The sequence below is a fragment of the Podarcis gaigeae genome (genome assembly GCF_964106915.1).
Source record: "Podarcis gaigeae genome assembly, chromosome: Z".
Classification (NCBI taxonomy): Eukaryota; Metazoa; Chordata; class Lepidosauria; order Squamata; family Lacertidae; genus Podarcis; species Podarcis gaigeae.
Genome location: NC_139691.1, coordinates 30,302,906 through 30,323,372, shown reverse-complemented (window position 1 = coordinate 30,323,372; position 20,467 = coordinate 30,302,906). Strand labels below are relative to the sequence as shown.

At 43.2% G+C, this 20,467-nt stretch overlaps 1 protein-coding gene across 8 annotated transcripts in view; it reads right to left on the bottom strand.

The window, feature by feature from the left end:
- The window catches only part of LOC310836607 (connector enhancer of kinase suppressor of ras 2-like), a 310,451-nt gene that overhangs the window by 15,942 nt on the left and 274,042 nt on the right, over positions 1-20,467 (bottom strand). For all 8 annotated transcript variants that reach the window (XM_083722107.1, XM_083722108.1, XM_083722106.1 and 5 more), the window contains 4 exons: positions 19,378-19,426; positions 16,188-16,363; positions 10,359-10,432; positions 5,205-5,276 (listed from right to left, as the gene is read on the bottom strand). In XM_083722107.1, the coding sequence (XP_083578233.1) occupies positions 5,205-5,276; positions 10,359-10,432; positions 16,188-16,363; positions 19,378-19,426 (371 nt within the window). The remainder of the gene's footprint in view (positions 1-5,204; positions 5,277-10,358; positions 10,433-16,187; positions 16,364-19,377; positions 19,427-20,467) is intronic.

Here is a 20,467-nt window from a genome sequence, read left to right as displayed (position 1 = left end):
ACACATATTATGCTGGTGTTGAAAAATATGCACGGGCTGTCTATTAGCTACTGAGCCAAACACAAGCTTTTGTTTCTGACATTTAAGGCCCTGAACAACTTAGGAGCATGATACCTAGCAGACCACATTTGCAGTACAGTGGTACCTCTAGTTACGAACTTAATTCGTTCCGGAGGTCCGTTCTTAACCTGAAACTGTTCTTAACTAGAGGCGTGCTTTCGCTAATGGGGCCTCTTGCTGCCACTGCACCACCGGCACACAATTTCCGTTCTCATCCTGGGGCAAAGTTCTCAACTTGAGGTAACTCTTCCAGGTTAGCGGAGTTTGTAACCTGAAGCATTTGTAACCTGAGGCGTTTGTAACTCGAGGTACCACTATATAGACCAAGATGATATTTAAGATCTTCAAAGGAAAACATGCTGGCTGTTCCATGATGCTCACTTGGTGACAATGCAGAAGAAGCAGGCGTTCTCAGTGACAGCCCTGAAGCTTTCACGGATCCTGACTGTTAGGTTTTATTATTGTTTTGCACACTGTCCAGTTTTATTTCTTATATAAAGTTACATTTTGCTTCCATCTTGTTCTGAGGAAATTGCTGATAAGGCAATTTATACAAACAGGAAGCCAGGTGTGCACTCACAAACACTCACAATACCCATGCAACATCCCTCACATGTTCAAAATGCAACTTTAGCGCCTAGCAAGGCCACAGGTCCCTGATGCTAAAGGTACAGGCCAAATGGGGCAACCCTGTTGAAAGGAATATTCTGGCACACGAAGCACAGTATGACTAGCTTTTGTGTGTGCTGATTGGGTATCCCATCAGAATAATTTCAAGTCAACATGAAGCCACAGTCAGTTATAGCTCTGATGAACCTGTAGGATATACCTGTTCCCCAATAGCTGTTTGTCCCATTCACTGTTTACATTTTTACAGGCAAGGTTAAAAAATCTGGATCGGCACCTGGTTCGAGGGTGTCCTGGGCAAAGTGCCCACAGCTGTTTTCTGATAGGAACCTAAGAAAAGCCTTGCTAGGTCAGGTCAAAGGCCTATCTAATCCAGAATCCTGTTCTCAAGGTAGCCAAAGATGCCTATGGTGTGCATGGATATTGCCTCCGAAAGTATAGGCAGAACCATAGGCATTATTGCTAGTAGCCATGGATAGTGAAATTCACAGGGAATCAGGCTAATCAAAGCCATCCAGGTTGGTGGCCATCACTACATGTTGTGGAAATGTATCCCAATGTGGGCTGTTGTGAAGTACTTTATTTTTGTCTGCCCTGAAGTTCCCAACAATTCAGTTCCACTGGATAGCACCAGTTCTGAATATTACGAGAGGGAAGGAAAAAAAACTCCTCCCTACCCGCTTTCATTACACCTTATTCATAATCTCTATCATGTCATCCCTTAGCCACACACTGCTGGTGCCCCTGCTCAAACAAGTGTGCCAGGTGGAGGTGCACAGCAGCAAACTGTGTCAGGGACAGGTGGTGGTAAGCAGCAGCAGAGGGGTGGGTGAGGACAGACGGAACTGATAGATGGCAGCCGCTCCAGCCTCCTCCTACTCTGCCAACCCTGGTACTGGCAAGCATCCACCCAAACTACAACAGCCATGTATTCTGCCACATCAGTGACAGTCCTTTGCCAGAAAGTGTCCTGTAATTGGAAGGGCTGTCTGGTCTGTGAGCAGTTGGAAGATAAAAAAAAGCCCAAAGTAGGGAGAGCAGGAGGGGACTTGAATTTGCCCATCAGCAGTGAGCACCTGGGCGAGAGCTGGGAGGTTTCACTCTTCATGAGTGTGGAATAAGGGTTAAGGTATAATTGTGATAAGCCATCCTCAGATCTTGAATGACGAAAGGTGGTTCAGAACTTTAACGCTATTGTTATCTTCTCCTGCTTCTTTTCTTTTTCTTTTCTCTATTTCTCTCTCTCTTCCTTTTTGGTTTCTTCCCCATCTATCTCTCTTAGATGGGTTTGGCTTTTATTGTATTCTATGTTGAAAACTCTCAATAAAAATTGATTAAATATATAAAAAAACAGTGAGCACCTAGGCAGCAAAAGCACACAGGAAGCTGCCTTATGCAGAGTCAGGCTACTGGTCCATTCAGCTCAGTATCATTTACCCTGGCTGAAAGTGGCTTTCCAGGATTTTTGACAAGGGGCATTCCCCTCCCTACCTGGAGTTGCCAGGGATTGAACCTGGGACTTCTGAATCAAAAGCATATGCTCTGAGCTATGACCCTTCCCTAAAGCCGACTGAGCAGGCACACAGGTCTCCTATTCACAGTGTTCCTGACTATACATAGGAATGTAGGAAACTGCCTTAATACAGACTCAGATCACAACTGACTGGCAACGATTCTTTAGGGTTTCAGCCCTGTCTGGAGATGGTGGGGTTAGAACCTGGAATTTGCAGAAATCTATGTCCTATTTTTGGGGGCAATATGCAAGTTGTCCCCCTAGGTCAGGCAGCTACAGCTGCCACTATCTTCATTTTCTCAAAATGCATCTGGGGACTGACGACATTGGAAGTGGAGATCAGAGCCATCAAGGATGGAAGTTGTATCTACCTGGCTTGGTGCTCCTCAATACCAGGCCATAATTTTTATTTTAAAAAGGTGAATGCTAGGGTCAGCTGCAGTGGGCGCTGGCATTTTTACCAGAGATGCCAAGTATCTGTCTGTCTATTTGTATGAATTATTGGAAGTTTGGAACAATCCCAAAGCAGATTTCGAACAGCTTGCCCACTGGTCTTATTTTGGAGAAGCTATCCTGGATATAACATAAATGATTTCCATGATCTCTCCTAACAGCCTTCCGTTTTGCAAAACCTTTTATGCTTCTCAGTAAGGGGAAAGCTGCACATTCAGAAAGGCAGCCCTCCTGCCAGCCATGCAAGTCTCAAAGGGCCATGGATAGTGTACAAAAATTTCCTGTAAATCCAGCTCACATACACTTATAAAAACCTTTGCAGGAAAGCAGTGATGATCACTCAGCCTGCACTGGAAATAACTCAGGGTTGTTATTTGCAAACACATACATAAATAATAAAGAAAATAAAGACATCTTGATCTTGAATTGGTTTCCTTTAGGGCCGCGATATCACAACATTTAACGTTTTGCACATGCATTTATAGAAAATAATGCCCACCACGAGTTAACCCACTGTGTCCAATTTGGTAAAACAACACTAGTACAGCAATGGCAGCTACCACTTAAGAGACATTCATATGCCCATACTGGAATCAGAACTCACAGAAACTAAAAGTCTTTGTAGTTCTACAAGTCCTGGTGCCTGGCTCCACATATCAGAGAGCCTGGTTTGTTCCCCGCATGTGATAGTGGAGAGGAGGGCGCTAGCCTTGTCCCCAGGCCCATTCATGCACCGGCTTCAACTGGCTACCATGTTGCCTGGGCAGGCCTTATTTCCAGGAACCAATCAGCAGTACTGCTTGGCTCTTGGGAAGCAGGAGATAGAGAACATCTCCCTCTGATCTGGCAATCCAGGCCAAACCAACAAGCAAAGGTCTGTACGTGCCTACAATTCCAAGCTGAAAGGAGGCACCACTATGAACAGATACCCCTAGGTGCTGATGGGGAAATGTCCTACTACAAACTCGTAGTTTAGAAGATGGTAATAATAACAACGACAATGACAACAACAGCGAGAAGAGTTTTCAAAATTAGTTAAATGTTGTTGCAAAGCTTGATTATTATTTTTTAAGTGTTTTTCCTTTCTAGTCTTCTCAACAGCTCACATCTGTTTCAAAATTGCAGCCTCCCCATCAGGGTTTTTCTTCAGTCTGAGCTGAAGGCAGAGTGGGCAGCAGTACTATTTTTCTTAAAAAGAGATGCTAGAGCTCACCATGAACTTCTCCCGTGTTCTTTTAGAATAGCAATGGTGCCCATCTGCCCCCACCCCAAGGAGCCAAAGCTGCTTCTTCCTTCTCCTCCAGCTAAGTGTCCTTTGATGTCATCTTTAGCATGCTTTCTGTAGGAGGTAATTTAAAGTGCTAATAAGTTGCTGCTCTTCTTTACTTGGGATGAATGCGGGCAACCCCTGCGCTCTGTTTTTTTTCTTTTAATCTCCCATTTTGATTTTTCTTTAAGTGACGACAAGAATCACAATCTTTGCTGATTTATTCAAGTGTAATAATTGCATGAAGAGTGTTACGCCAGGAACGATCTCTCATTTCCAAACCTATTTGTGGTTTGTACTATTTGTCTCTCTGCACAAGGCACTGAGTGACCGAGGCAAACTAGAAACAAATGTATTAATTTCATGACTAATTCATTGCAGAGAACATCAGTGTGCTTGTGCAGACCTGACAAAGCAGCATGGCAGCATTAATTTTGCAAACCAAACTCTGTCTGCAACAGTCAGAACAGCAGGAAGGGTTCATTGGAACAACTATGTGAATTGCCAGCAAGTCCCCACTCGTTGGTATTTAATCCTTTCATGACTTGCGCTCAGTGCAGATATAGCACAAGCCTTCCAGCAAATCATACACTGCAATTTTGAGGCCAGTTTTTTTTTTTTTTTGCATGGATGCACACTCCTAAGAACATAAGAAGCTCCCTGCTGGAACATACCAAAGGGGTCATAAGAACATAAGAAGAGACATGCTGAATGAGGCCAAAGCTAATCCAGTCCAGCATCCTGATCTCACAGTGGCCAATCAGCTGCCTAAAAATTATTTGATTACAGTGGTACCTTGGTTCTCGAACGTAATCCATTCCGGGAGTCCGTTCGACTCCCAAAACCATTCAAAAACCAAGGTGCGGCTTCCGATTGGCTGCAGGAGCTTCCTGCATTCAATCGGAAGTTGTGGAAGCTGCGTCGGATGTTTGGCTTCCGAAAAAGTGTTCACAACCAGAACACTTACTTCCAGGTTTGCGGCATTCGGGAGCCGATTTGTTTGGGAGCCAAGCAGTTCGAGTACCAAGGTACCACTGTATTTGCATTTAAAAAATACAATTCACACAGCTGGAAGCATTAGGAGCTTCAAGCAAAGGGACCCAGATAAGTTAAAGCAAGAGTTTATGTAAGTCAAGTACACAATGCAACTACACAATCACATTCAGCCTGTTGAGAACCATGGAAATCTCAGCACACACGGAGGAAACACAGTAACAGTCTTTCGTCTGCTGCTCTGAATACATCAGAACAAAATTACTCTAGTATAATATCAATGTTTCTTACCTATTCATTTCTTCCAGGCAGTCAGTAGCAAAGTAGAAACTCTTAATTTTGGGGTGGCAAGCTTTGAAAGCACTGTGAGGAAAGAGGGAAAAGATAACTGTCTTGAAGTTCAGAAGGTATTTGGGGAGTTGAACTTTAACAGCAAGTTACCTAGGGAAACCGATATTCTGAGAATCCTGTGTTAAGTTCCCTTTGAATATGATGTCAAGTTCTTTCCCAAATTAGAACTTGACAAACAGATGAAGAAGAAGCCAGGACTTTAGCTCTTTCTCTTTAGGAATTTCATCTTGAGTCCCACCTCTCAGAGGATGCAGTGGATACCCTGCCCATATTATTAATTTATGTGGAATGGTACCATTTTTTCTTTTTGTATTGCACAGTAAATCTAGGCTGACAATTAAAGGTTTTTTTTTCCTTTTTTCTTTTTAAAAAAGGAAAACAATCTAAGAGATGCATCCTTTCCGGCAATTTTATTGAAATTACCATGCAGTTTGCATCTCCCTGGTCGCATGCTTCAGGTAACAGACACAGCCCAGGTTCAGCGCAATGCCCCGAATGCCTGTGATGTCCTGTGCCCCGCTGGGATGTGTTGTTAATAGGCATTTGATAGTTAACCTTTTTTCTTGGGGATTGTGATCAGGTGTATGTGGGTTGGAGGAGGCGAGGGAGGCTTCTGTCTGTAGCTTTTAGAATTTGCCCATTATTATTTTTAACACTTGTTTTTAATCTTATGCATATTTTGCAGGGTGAGATGCCTTGAGACTTTTTAATCAGGTGTCTAACAAATGATATAAATGCTAACGGTGATGATAGGAGTGCAGTCTTAAAGTCTACAAAATAAAGAACTCCTACTAGAAGTAAAAGTATGAGAGAGGAACTAAGCAATGAAACTAGCATCTGCCACTCTCCACCTCCCTTTGTTGAACAAAGGATATTTTAGCAGGGCTCTTTTTGTTCCTAGCTCAAAGTCCAGGATGCGTCACTGACTAATTCCTTTTTCATAACACTCTCTTATTAAATGCCTTAGGATGGCATTCAACGAACTGGTTTCCTGAATTTTCATTATAAACTCATCAGACCAGGTCACTGCCAGCTTTACATGTAACACCCTCCAACGTGTGACCTTTTAGGAAATGAACTGGAAAACCCTTTCAAAGCAGCTACTTGCTGTTCGCACAGCAAAGTTTTTTGGTTCCTCCCACCCCCTCCACCTCTCTAGCTTACATTCCCTGGCACGACAGCTCTCTGATGACATTTGCAGGTAAGGGACAGAACTAAAAAGCTATGTCTGAGTCGTTGGTCCTCACTGGTGAGTGAGCTGAAAAATGGCTCACTAGAGAATTGGCTCTGTAGGAATGCAAAAGCAAGAGCTACGTGGATAGGTGTGACAAGGATGGGGTGATATTCTAAATAAATGAGTTTGGAGCCCAGGTTTCTGTTTCTTTAAGCATTTTGCCAATCACAGGCATTTTGCCAAGACTGATGCATTTCAAAGTGGCAGGGATTTACAAAGCAATGGAGATGGCACTGTGATGGGATTAGAAGAGTAAATGAGCAGCTCGCTGATGTTCTGATCTCTGTCCTTCGAAGCTAGCCAAGAAAAGGCACCCCAGCCTTGTCATTGTGTCCTCGGCCATCAAAGAGACCTTCGTCCTACTGACATTTTCTTCTTCATACAGCTTTTGCCGCGCAGTGCATGCTTCCCAAATCCAGATATATCCCACAAGTCCTCCCTGTGGTGAAGTGGGCTTACTTGAATAAGACTGGCAACATGAAAGGCAGCCTGCGTGTGAGCACACAACTCAATGGCGCTTTCTTTTGAAGCCAACCAATAATAGCTTCCTAAGGACTATTATTGGCTTCTCCTCATTATTTGCTTAGTGTCTGGATGTGCTGCAAGGAGATGGCCCACACAAAAGAAGAACAGGTCTCCAGAAAGTGTAGGAAACCAGGAATCGGCACTTGCATCAAATGACTTGTTGATTCACATTTTAGATACAAGGAAGGGCTGCTCTGAGCTTCTTTCCCATGTCTGAAGAGGTGTTCCTATTGAACTTTCATAGAATCATAGAGTTGGAAGGGACCACGAGGGCCATCGTCCAACCCAGGAATCTTTTGCACAACACGGGGCTCAAACACACGACCCTGACAGCAAGAGTCTCATGTTCAGGGTCAACTTTCTATATTGTTTATGGTAATGAAAGGATATGGACCTGCTAAACTTTCCCCCCCCCCCCCATTAGTCAAAAACATTCTAATTGGAATGGATCTGATCGACATTTTCAAACTAAATGCTTGGATCAGAACTTGGTTATTCGCCAGCTCCCACACTTCCCAAATGCTCCAAGGTGGTTCCGAAGCCCAAAAAACGATTGTTTCAAAATGTGTTATTAAAATGTGTATTTTGAAAGAAGATAAATATGTTAAGAAGTAAAAATATGTGTTTAAATGTAGATTTCTGTGCATTCTTTTTTAAAGAAAAATGGTTGCAGAAGGGATAGCTCCAGTCAGCTGAGCAAGAGATTCTTAATCTCAAGGTTCGAGCCCCACCTTGGGCAAAAGATTCTTGCGTTTCAGGGGGTTAGAGTAGATGACCTGCGTGACCCCTTCCAAATCTACAATTCTAGGTCAAAATGGGAAGGAATAGACTGATGAGTGAGCACATGTGAAGCTGACGCGGAGTGGAAATAGACTGATCTGTCCATCCTTAAAGAACAGATAACAAAGGAAGGACAAGTCTTAAAGAGAATGGAATATTCTGACAGTGTGCACTAGATGGCAGACGTCTGCTGTTTAGCTGAGCTGCACAAAGCAATGCTCTATGAAGTGCAATAGCTCTGAGAAAAAATTGGGGGGGGGGAAATAAGCTGCCACCAGAAGTGTGGTTAGGTCCTTGCACCAGAGTGGCTATAAGTTGCCCTGTTAGGCCAGCCCTGGATTTTCATGTGCCTGATCCTGAGAGTGCAATATCACCAACCTAATGAATGTACCGTATTTTTTGCTCTATAAGACTCACTTTTTCCCTCCTGAAAAGTAAGGGGAAATGTGTGTGTGTCTTATGGAGCGAATGCAGGCTGCACAGCTATCCCAGAAGCCAGAACAGCAAGAGGGATTGCTGCTTTCACTGCGTAGCGATCCCTCTTGCTGTTCTGGCTTCTGAGATTCAGATTTTTTTTTTCTTGTTTTCCTCCTCCAAAAACTAGGTGCGTCTTGTGGTCTGATGCGTCTTATAGAGCGAAAAATACGGTATGCTGAGAACACAACATTTGAGAAGAATATTGACAGATCAGTGTTAGATAGGTAGTGGTCCCAGTGCTGGCCCCATCAGGCAAAGGACTCTCAATGGGACCTTGTAACATGAAAGAGGTTGTGTGTGCAAGCCAGGAATTCTCTCACTCTTAAATCATATTCCTATGGTGCAGGGACTAACAGATAGACAGCAAAAGTGGACCCTGCAAGCCCCTGTGTCTGCAAAGAGATTTGTACTGCAAGGCTGGAAGGATGAACACCCACCATTTAATACCCAGTGGTCTGAAGATGTCATGCTCGAAAGCATAGCTTATATTTGTCAGACTCATTCTGAAAACCATTTGGGCATATGAACTGCCTATGTTGCTTGTGTTTAAGTTGGGATCAATAGACTATTCTTACTGTTAATGCCAGCGGATGATGTTTCTTTTTTCTTTCTATATGCAAAATTTTAATTTTATTTTAGATTCTCTCATGCTCCCACCCTGGCCCTATTTCTTGACTGTGGTTTGCAAAGTGATTTTTAAAATTTTATTGCTGGTGCTGGGTACATGAGCAAACCCCTCATCTTGCCTTCCTTTTATGTCAGTTCCACATGTACTGGGAAAAACTCATTTGCAAAACTGGCGACCAATCGTGCTTTTGTGACAACGTTCTGATGCAGTGTGGTCCGACTGCTGCATCTTCTTTTCTTTTTCTAAGCTACACTGCAAAAATGGGATGCAGCAACCATGTTATTGTTACTATTTGATTTGTGTGGGTTGTTAAACATCTTGCAAAGCTGCAGCTCCCAAGAGATTATCCTGCTATCTAGGGAAGTTGGATTTCTAGTCCTGAGATTTCTGGCTGCCAGAGGCAGAAGAGTGATTCTTGCAGATTTTCTCTCTGCTTTGCCTTTAGGCCTGTGCAGTGACCTATTTCTCTCCCTTTGATGTGCTACCAAATCAGTGAGTGAATGAATGTTTACTTGTGTATGAAACACAGGTCATTACATCAGATGAAAAACCAATACAAAGCAGTGACAAATCTGGTCTCCAAAATGTTAACCGATTTCTGGATGCTGCTAACATGCTTACCCACAATTCACTATAAAACAACAAGTTCCACAGGCCCCATCTGTTACCATACATTTAAGCCATTATGATACCACTTTTAAACAGTCACAGCTTCCCCCAAGAGTTCTGGGAACTGTAGTTTGTTAAGGGATCTGAGAGTTGTTAGGAGACTCCTATTCCCCTCACAGAGCTACGATTCCCAGGGTGGTTTAACAATCAATTCCTCTTCCCAGGCAATGCAGAGGACAGCAGTGGACACCCTAACAACTCTCACCATACTACATATCCCAGAATTCACGGGGGGCGGGGGGCGGGGAGTGATGCCTCTTCAAAGTGGTATCTTAGGGCTTTGAATGTCTAATGTGAATGTGGTCTTAGAATATCTTATCTGGGTGCCAGGCATAGAAACTGCTGGGACAACATTTCTGAGAATTTTCTTTTTTGAGCTCTATTCTGCTGGACAATTTCAACTGATAAGGTGGTGGAGAATGGGGAAGGATTGGCTGAGGTTGTGCTTTGCATTTAGAAGGTTCAATCCTGGGTATCTCCAAATAGGAGAGTCTTGTGCCTGAAACCCTGGAGTGCTGTTTTCTGAAGATTTTACTAAGTTAGATGTACTGAAGATGTGAAGAAGCTGCTGATGTTCCCATTTTTGGGGATCTGAGGATCCAACCCAACATATAATATTGCTGAAGGGGCTTGATCCCCTAGCTCTGTCTCAGCCCATCGCTTATGAACAAACAGTAAGTTTTAACTGAGTTTAAAATTTCCCAGCAGGTAACTTTTTTTCACCCCCATTCTCTGCATGGATTGGCTCTTTCATTTGCAGGCTCTTTTGACTCATACTTACTGTTTCCTCCTGCACTCGATGGCTCTGTCTATCCTGAACTCTGGCAAACTGATGAATCCTTCTGCTTTTTCATCCTATCATGAAAGAAAGAGAAGAAATACAATTGGCAAAGAGCAAAAGGTTGAGAGAGGAGATTCCATTCACTCTCGTTATCCTAGATACTGAGTTGCCAGATCACTGAGCAAAAAGCTACGGTTAATAATGAATCTGTTTGCGGATGACCTTTAAATATGAGCACTTTCAGTGGGTAGACGGCAAGTTCGAAACTATTAATAACTTAGTGCTTCTCAAACATTTGCACTGTGGTATTTTTTTCCCACCCTTTGTGTGACGGATAGTGCTTTCTGAAGTAAAGTTCTGCTGCAGTAAAGTTCTAGCTTATGCCACAATCAAAACCAGAGTTAATTTTATTTTATATTTAAATTTGTACCTCACCTTTTCTCCAAAGAGGTTAAGGTAAAGGAGTTTTAATTAAGGGTGAGCCAAAGACAGTTACAGTGGTACCTTAGGTTACAGACGCTTTGGGTTACAAACTCCGCTAACCAGGAAGTGGTTGCTCCAGGTTAAGAACTTTGCCCCAGGATAAGAACGGAAATCGCGTGCCAGTGGTGCAGCGGCAGTGAGAGGCCCCATTAGCAAAAGCATGCCTCAGGTTAAGAACCATTTCAGGTTAAGAACAGACCTCTGGAACAAATTAAGTTCTTAACCTGAGGTACCACTGTACTGGTTTTCTGGACATTTCCGTACATACAAACATGCACACCCTACTTTTAGCAATATTTTTGTTTTTGTTTCAGCAACTCAGTCAAAAGTGTTCGTTGGTTTAGGAAGCATTGTTCTCACTTACAATTAACATAATTTGCCCTCAGTGATCACACTGCCAAATCTGAGTGGCTGCATAAATTATTACACTTATCAATTTTTTTGCTTCTTGAATGTTAAACAATAACACATATACAACTCCTCCCCCCTTAATAAAAATGTTGCAGTGCAGAATACAGCCATGTTATATAACATATCAAAAAAAGGAGAGGATCCAGAATATCCAATATAACAAAAAACTACAATATCAGAAATCAAACCAGCCAAAATATTTTATATGCTGTAGGAAACTGCCTGTTGTCCACCTTGTTCATTCAAACGTATAATAAGACAGTACCATGCTGTGTAGCATTCTGATGTCAACTTTTCCGCTATGTGACCCCCTGGCCCAACTGAGGGGAATTGACTGTCTGATGGCTCCAGAGAGCACTGCCTTCACTCTCAGTTGGCTTTGCTTGCCTTCACCAACACCCTTACAGAGTCAAATTTGATTGACTTGTTAGTTTCCAATAAGTTTGGAAAGGTATTCATTATGTGAGGAAACCTTCCAACCCTAATTAATACCAGGAAGATGCAGGGATCTGGAAAACTTCCACAGCTATATTTATTTGTGTACAACAGGTCAACAACTCAGCATAGCAGCTAGGACTTGCTACACAGGCTAGACTAAGACTCCTACTAAGATGTGGAGGGAATCTTACCCAAAGAGGAGAGCTTCTATTATAGTCTAAGCATGTCTCTTAAAGACAGGCCACACTCACCCCAGACTGGAAGATGCCTCCAGAAAAGGAGGGCCTTCTCCCACTCCCAAAGGCAGTCTGCTCCACTTACGAATAACTCTACTACTAGGAAGTTTCTCCTAACTTTTTTAGCAGGCATTGGCTTCCCTGCAATATCCTCTGATTGGTTGTAGTCTTGTGTGTTGATCCAAAGATGAACTGTTCTGGAATCTGTGGGAACGCCATCTTGGTAGTCAAGATAACCCCACAATTAATTGGTAGCTGTTGTAATAATGAGCTCATAGATGTTTATATTTACTTGCTTTTGATGTAAGCTAATCGGCTAGCTTTGATGTGGCTCTCATCTGTGGAGCTTGGGGTGCTGGACTCTGGTTCAGAAAGGGAGACTATCTGTAAGATTTGGGTACGTGTCACCTATGCCTTCATCTAGTCAGGTGGGAAGTCCTGGGCAAAGTGATATATGATGCTTTGCTTATAATGAATGTATGAACAACATTTGCTTGGGTGTGGACAAGCCCTCTCCTTGCTGCGGTGTCCATCCCACGTTTGTAAAATCTGGCAGACCTGGCAGGCTGCTTTGCTGTAAGTCCACACCTTTCTTTAATAAAGCACTTGAACTGATCCCTCTGATGTTTTTGACATCCTTCTTTGGTATCCCTGCAACAAACCACTCCCAAGTCCTCCTTTGGGCCTGAGGTTCAGAACATCCTACCCCCTGCAGCGACAGAGACCCAGTCTGCTGCATCTTCTGTGTGACTGCCCTTCAGGTATTTGATTTGAAATAGCGTGACTCCACTTCGTTGTCTCTTCTCCAGGCTAAACATACATTGGCTCTTTCAACCATCCCTCACAGGACTCATTTTCCAGACTCCTCACCATTCTGGTCTCCTTGCTTTGAACATTTGAATAGGCTCCAGTTTGTCAATGTTGGGAGATTGAATCACAGTTCTCCTGCATCATAGGCTGTTTGTGCCTCAGCTGCTTGCTCTCTTCTGCTTGGGTCTTGGCTTGCAGATGGGAGTCAGCAGCTGGGACCCCTGGCAGTGATTGCATTGCCCCTTTCCTGAAGCTTGAAAGGGAGTTGGGCAAAGGCAACACTTACTGCATTCACTTCAGAGCAGCACACATGGTTTCCTCCATACACATGCCCCATTTTATCTTTACAACAACCCTATGAAGCAGGTTAGACGGAGAGATTGTGATGGCCCAAGGTCAACTAGTAAGCTTTGTGGCCAAGTCATAACCCAATCCGGGGTCACTCTAGGGATAGGGAACTTCCAACCACAGACCTAACTAGGCCTAGCACAGGTCATAGTATGGTCCACAGAGCTGTTTTCCCCAAACCATCTGCAATGGTTCCACACCTGAAAGGGGAAAAATTTGCAGTTGTAGTTTGAATTCAGACTGCACCCATAAATTGATTTCAAAGAGGCTCATGATGGGCAGGGGAGGTAAGAATCTATCCCACTTGCCAAATCAGGTTCCTTAACCTTGGGTTAGAACACCTGCTCCCCACGCAAAAGTTTCCAGAATCATGATTCGGTATAAGGCAGCTTCCTGTGTTCATCATATCATAGACAGCTGCTTTCGTGGGTGGCTGACATCCTCTTAACCATTAGAACGGAGAACCCAAATATAAGCCTGTCTTTCAGCATCGAGAGCTGTTAATTTCCCGTGGAAGTATTCAAGTAACACATATTTACTTTTTGTTTAATGTGATTTTTGCTCACACTCTGTACGTGTAGGCATCTCAGAAAAGCAATCGTTCACACTATGGAGCGGGTGCTGTTATTGCCCACTTTAATCTGAGAATAATCTCTGGCTGCAGTGGTACAAGCTGAAACAGAAGACAGCTAACTACCTTTGCTGATTGATCACAATGCCAGGTAATCTTATTCATATTCAAGTTGCAGATATGGAATTAGCCGATAAAAGCCTAAGCTTTACATATGGAAATAAATCTCACCTTGATATTCCCCTCCCCTATTTTTATTTTACTCAAGACAAATTCATTTACTCATTCACTGCCCTCTCATTGAGAGCTGGTACAAATTGGTGGCTAAAAAGAAGAAGACACACCATGCATCCTATTGATGTTTACCCTAAAGTAAGTCCTGCTGTGTTCAGTGAAATTGACTCCCAGATAAGTCTATAAAAGACTGCAGCCTGAGCTATGAATCAGGATGTTCGAGTCCAAATTTCACTCCAGCCATGAGCTTATTTGGGGAACTGCATATGGCCAATGGGCCTGGTTCTTACATCCTGAGGACCAATTCTGACTGGCTTGACACCACAATGACATCAGATGACCTGTTTTCCTTTGCCTGAATGGTTTGAAATCAAACTGCCCGCATAAAGACACAGCACATTGCAAACACCAACAACCAGCTGATTGGTGGTGCCTGCAAAGCCAGGATCTGCAGGGATCATGCTCTTTAGCTGCTTCATATCAACATCATATATGACATCAGGTGTAGGGCAGGTGAGGATGGCTTTCCCCTAATATCTGCATTTGGTAGTTGGTTTTGGGTTGGAGAACTGCATCACAAAGTTAGGAGAAGATTGTTTGTTTCAGGAAGTCTAAATGAAGTAGGTTTGCATTACATTGCAAACTGGACCAAATTTCTCCCCTATCCTCACTTTTGGGTAGACATGGACAGGATCACACTAGAAGTGTGGATGAGCCCTTACACTAGTGCCTAGGAAGCCTGGGTCTGAGAGGTTCCCCACTATTCCCACCACTTTCCCAAGGAAAACCCACTGTTTAATGCTAAATTGGAACAAACGGTAATCCACAGAAAATAAAATTGTCGTTTGTTCCAATTCAGTGATAACAGTGCGTGACTCCGAAGGAAAGTGGTGGGACAAGCAGATGTGTGGACAAGCTGATATTTGCTATTTGGTCTCAGGAGCATTTGCATGGCTGTATTAGCAGATACAGTGGACAAACAGCACGGATTCTTTCCACAAAGCACCAGTGCCACCATGCACCACTCGCTGAACTAACTTACACTTAGGCTACTCATTTTAAAATGCGGAAATCCTCTATGTGCAGTTAAATGCAGGCCCACGCACTGATCTGCGAAGACGCATGGGAAGTAACATTTAGATTGGCAAATTGGAAGGATCTTGGTCATCAGAGCTATTCTAATGTATGCATACATGCGCACATATGCCCAACTCTCACAGTACTTCCTGCATGCGTTGTTTAGCAGGGTCTGAGTCCATCCATGTATGGAGAATTTCCACAATTAACCACTGTAAGCAAGAATGTCAACAAAAATATTGCTGCATAGAGTGCTCCTGTTAGGGAGGCTTCAGCAATTCAATCTGCAAATTCTGATGTCAACTGACCTGAACAGCACACCCTGGACCCTGACTAATGTGCAGAGAGGAATCTAATTATCCTTTAGATTTCATGGTTCTCCCAAGTCTTGGGATGCAGCTCTCAGCTCAAAAAGTGTACCAAAAATGTATTTTAGGATAGAACATACCTGTAAATATGTATTGCGTGAGAAAATATGTTCAAAGCCACATATTTAAATACACATTCTCATGATTTTGTTTTCTATTTGCAGATCAGTGTAGAAGCATGATGGAACTGAGTTCTAAATGAACACAAGCATCGGTGACATTGTTCAGGATTGCAGCCTGGATATTCCATTCCATTTCCAAATCTCCCTTAGTTTCATTTTTCCTCCTTAGAATTATCAGCACCCCCTGATCAAAATGCATGCTCAGTCCTCACTGGCCTCTTTGGGGTGACAACTCCCCTTCAGAGCCCACCCCTCAAATATTTTTGTACTTCTGCAAGCTTTGGGGCTTTCCCAAGCCTGCTGGTATCCCCAACTCATGTATGATGGCATCATTTTTGCAACATCAGGACCAACACTCTGAGAACTGAGATCACCGATAGCATATTTGAGTATGGTGAACTTGTCTACACACACAACAACAGCTTAGAATGCACCTCATTTTTTCTTCTTCTCCAAGGGCCCAGCAGTTTCCCACTTGATCCATGCTTTCTTGGCTTAGGTCTAAGTGGGTTTCTGCTTGGCTTGCCCTGTTCCCAGGGAAAACCTGCTCTTTAGTGCTAAATCGGAGCAAACATCAATCTGAATTGCAATTGCTAAAGAGCAGTTTTTCCTGGATGGAAAGCAGTGGAACAAGAGGAAGTGTGGATGAACCCTAAAGGTAAGCAACTGAATCTCTCTGCCCATATATTCATTATGGGATTTTTCTTTTCTGTATTGTGGTAGGTACTCACATTCTGGTTAGTGTACCAGTAGAGGGAAGAATCCTTCAGGACGAACCAGTATTTTTTCCACTTCTGGGTGAAGTAACCTTTGGCATCCTTCTTCTTCCACAACCAACCCTCGCAATCTCCATGCCCCAAATCTTTGCAGGATATCCTTCGTCTGCTGCTGTTGTTCAGTGAACCTCCTTGAATGGAAATGAGAACATGAGAACTTCCAAAAACAGGAGAGAGTGCAAGCATAATCCTTAAGGGTGACTGATAAACATGATATAAGATTCTCAACAGAACCCTTTTAAATAAGAGGGACATTCATATGCAATTGCGAAATCCTTGCAGCATTTTATCCATCTGATTCATGGCATTCATAGGGTGCAAAGGGCAGTCTGCCACATTTCTGAATCAATGCACATGCTTTGGTTTCCCTAATCCTCATTATTAATTCATTAGCATTTTGGTGCTAATTTTTCCTGATATACAAATTTTTGCAAGTAATTCCCCCTAATGCAGTTTATTTGTTATTTTTATACATACATTCATTTTGGCGCACTTGCTCCTAATATATGCAGTTATGTACATATTTTTTTGAATGGAGAATTGCATCGAAAAAATGGGAGAAGTGCAAATATTGAAGTAGAGTTGCATGTTGGTTTGTGCATTTGTGTTGGAAAGGGAAATTTAGGCAGGTTTGCATTAAAATGTAAACAGAGCCAGATTTCTGCAGACAAGGAGAGGAAAGACCCCTGTTTAAAACCCCAGAGAGCAGATAACACTGAGCTAGATCCACCAAATGGTTTCGCAGTGGTATAAGCAATGTCTTACATTCCTAAGAACTCTGTGGCATCTGTTAGTTTCATGGTTGAAAAGGGATTTGAAAGTGGATCGCCACAAACAAAATCAGATTCTATCACTATACAACTAATATTTACAGCAGCCCTATATGGTAGGACAGTATTATTTTCACCTTTTGGTGAATAGGAATAGGAGTGGTGGGAAGAAGGAAGGAAAGCCGCATACCTAATCAAAATATATTAAAAAATTGTCCAGTAGCACCTTAAAGGTAAAGGGACCCCTGACCATTAGGTCCAGTCGTGGCCGACCCTGGGGTTGCGGCGCTCATCTCGCTTTATTGGCTGAGGAAGCCGGCGTAGCAGCCTCCAGGTCATGTGGCCGTTTACCTTCCCGCCGGAGTGGTACCTATTTATCTACTTGCACTTTGATATGCTTTCGAACTGCTAGGTGGGCAGGAGAGCAACGGGAGCTCACCCTGTCACGGGGATTTGAACCACCAACCTTCTGATCAGCAAGCCCTGGGCTCTGTGGTTTAACCCACAGACCAACTAAGTTTGTTCTCGGTATAAGCTTCCGTGTGCATGCACACTTCTTCAGTTGGAGAAGGGTTATGGCTCAGTGGCAGGACACCTGTCCCGCCTGCAAAAGGTCCCAGGTTCAATCCCTGGCACCTCCAGATAAGACTGGAAATGTCCCCCCTAAACCTCACAGAACAGCTGCCAGTCTATGTAGGCAATATTGAGCTAGATGGACCAATGGGTGGCAAAGTAAAAGGCGGCTTCCTAAATTTGTGCCTGGGGTTTTGGAAGTTAGTACCTGCCAGCTCACACTCAGGGTTCGGTCTAAAAGTTCACTCAGCAACTTCTTGAACCCGACACTCGTAATATATGGATGGGCTGTCTGAGTGTGTTAAATGAATATTGACATCAAGTGATTTCTCCAATTAGATTTATCAGTTTCCCAGCGCATGGGATGCACTGCATTGCTAGTTTGACTTCTCCTCCCTTTTGAAACTGAATTACCAAATGCAGAGCAAGGCTGATCTGGACACAAATGTCTGTTAAATGCTGTTAGCCTCTCTCGATTCCTGATTTCTTTATAGTTCAAATAACATCAGAGGATGCTATAGATCAGTGTTTCCCAACCTTGTGCCTCCAGATGTTTTTGGCCTACAACTCCCATCATCCCTGACCACTGGTCTTGCTAGCTAGGGATGATGGGAGTTGTAGGCCAAAAACATCTGGAGGCACAAGGTTGGGAAACACTGCTATAGATGATGGTGATTAAAAAGTGCTGCGACTTCTCTGTCTGATCTCTTTTTAACCAAGAAAGAAAGAATGGTCAGTGTATAGCAAAAGTATTTTTCAATAAAATCTGAGTCTAATTCATAAGGAGTACTTTGGCTTTATAAGGCTGATACTGGATGCACAATTTATTTTCAACATTTCAGTGCATCCCACTTCATAACTCTTAACGTTTTATTCTCCCTTTTTTTCTCTATCACCAGAAAGAGACCCCCTGCCCCTAATATTCATATCACTTTCCCTTAAACGCCTTGGGCAAATTTAATTAAAACATTAGACTATTCACTGTGAAAAATTGAGTTTACATTGTTATATTAATTATATTTGTCCTACAGCTGTGAAGCAGAGTCAAGAATTTAGATCACATTAAATTACTATCCTTTCTTCTTTGGCATCCAGCAGCTAAGCTCTGAAAAGTTTATTCCTTTCTTGAAGTGACATCCAAGCCAGTTTTAGAAGAACTGCCGAAAATATAAGCTGGAACTAAAGGTTTGGGGTCTTGACAGCTAATAACAACCATCTTTCCCCATCTCTGTTCATTGAGATTTATCATCTGAATACCTTTGGTGACTGTCCTTGTCTTCTGATCTTGAGGTGGGTGGTGAAAGGGACAGGACTCCTTTTGCCTCATCTTTGGAACATGCTCCTGAGAAATATCTGCTGTTTGCTTGACATCTCTGTATTTACCAGTTTGAGGACACTCCCTACATAGAAGTTAGTCCTACTGAGTTCAGTAAGACTTATTTCCATGTAAGTGTGTACAGGATTGCAGCCTAAGGTATCAAGTGAATTACTTGCTTTTCCTAATGCGATTCTAAATGCAAGGTGGATTTGAACATCCAAATATGACTTACAAGGTGCTTTATGCTAAAGCTCTGCAAATGCAGGGCTCCCCCCCCCCCCCGCCCAGTCGGAACTCAGTTCTGGCACCTCTCCAGTGGGAGCCATTGCAAGAGAACAAGGGAGGTGTTCATGCTGAGTTCTGGCACCTCTTTTTCAAGAAAAAGAGCACCGTGCTACAAATGTAATGCTTTCACAAAAGTGGAACCTTGATTTCCAAGTTCTGTAAGGAATATGTAAGCAGATGAATAATTAAAACAACTTACCTTTGGGCCATTTCTTGCTTTTTACCCTCAGGGAAGCATAGTGAAATGACTGGAAGAAAAGACGAGAGAGAGAGAGAAGACTGGTCAGTTATTGGCATGTGGAATGTTGAGCTAAGCCATTGTAGACTAAAAGTTAATGCTTCATAATGGCGACATACATTACTGCTTCCAGCCGGGATTCCACTCTCCCTCTCCAAAATATTGCCATTCTTAAAAAAATCAAACAAACTTCCATGCCAGCTGTTTAATAATAATTACATATATTCTAACAACGGATAGGGTGAAGACATACATAATACCAAGTGTGGTGGAAGTGGCTTAAAAATATGTTATTGTCATGGAGGCAGGCAAGACTTGAGTCAGGAGGAGGAGGAGCCTATAGAGTCCTAGATACCCATATCCCCTGCAGAAGGGCAAGCCCTCTTCCCCTTATATTCAGCCTGAGGCTAGCAAAGTAGAACAGGGGTGGAGAACCTCAGGCCTGTCAACCTAATGTGGTCCTCCAAGCCTCTGTATCTGAACCTCAGGACTCTCTGCAGGTTACTATCCCCTCCACAGCCACACATCTCTCTCCCAGGCCACACTGGTCCAGCTTTGCATCCTCCTTGTTTATGCCTGTCTGGGATGTGCCATTAAACTCTGATAATGCATGTTGCTTTGCATGATGGAGAATAAAGAGGTGTGTATGTGTGTAAAAACCAGCCTGCTGGATAAGGAGGGAAGTTTGCATTAATTGACTCACCTACTTTTTCCTCTGCTTCCACCCACTACTGACCCCCCAAAAGGCTGCCTAGAAGGCAATGTGGTCCCCAGTCTGAAAAATATCTCCCAGCCCTTAACTAGAACCTGAGGCTCATGAGCCAGGACCTATACAGATGACTTCCTTTGTAGGAAGTACGATACCCCTCCCCCAAGGAATCTATCACACCAAGCACCTCCCACTTCACAACTACTATTCCTTGTTTCAGGGAGCACAATGAGCATGAAGTAACAGTAAAGCAACAAAGTGCTGAGCTCCAAGTCAGAGGACTCTCCCTTTATGAAATGCCACTTGTATTCCAAGGGGGTGAAGCCTGGAGGAATAATCCAA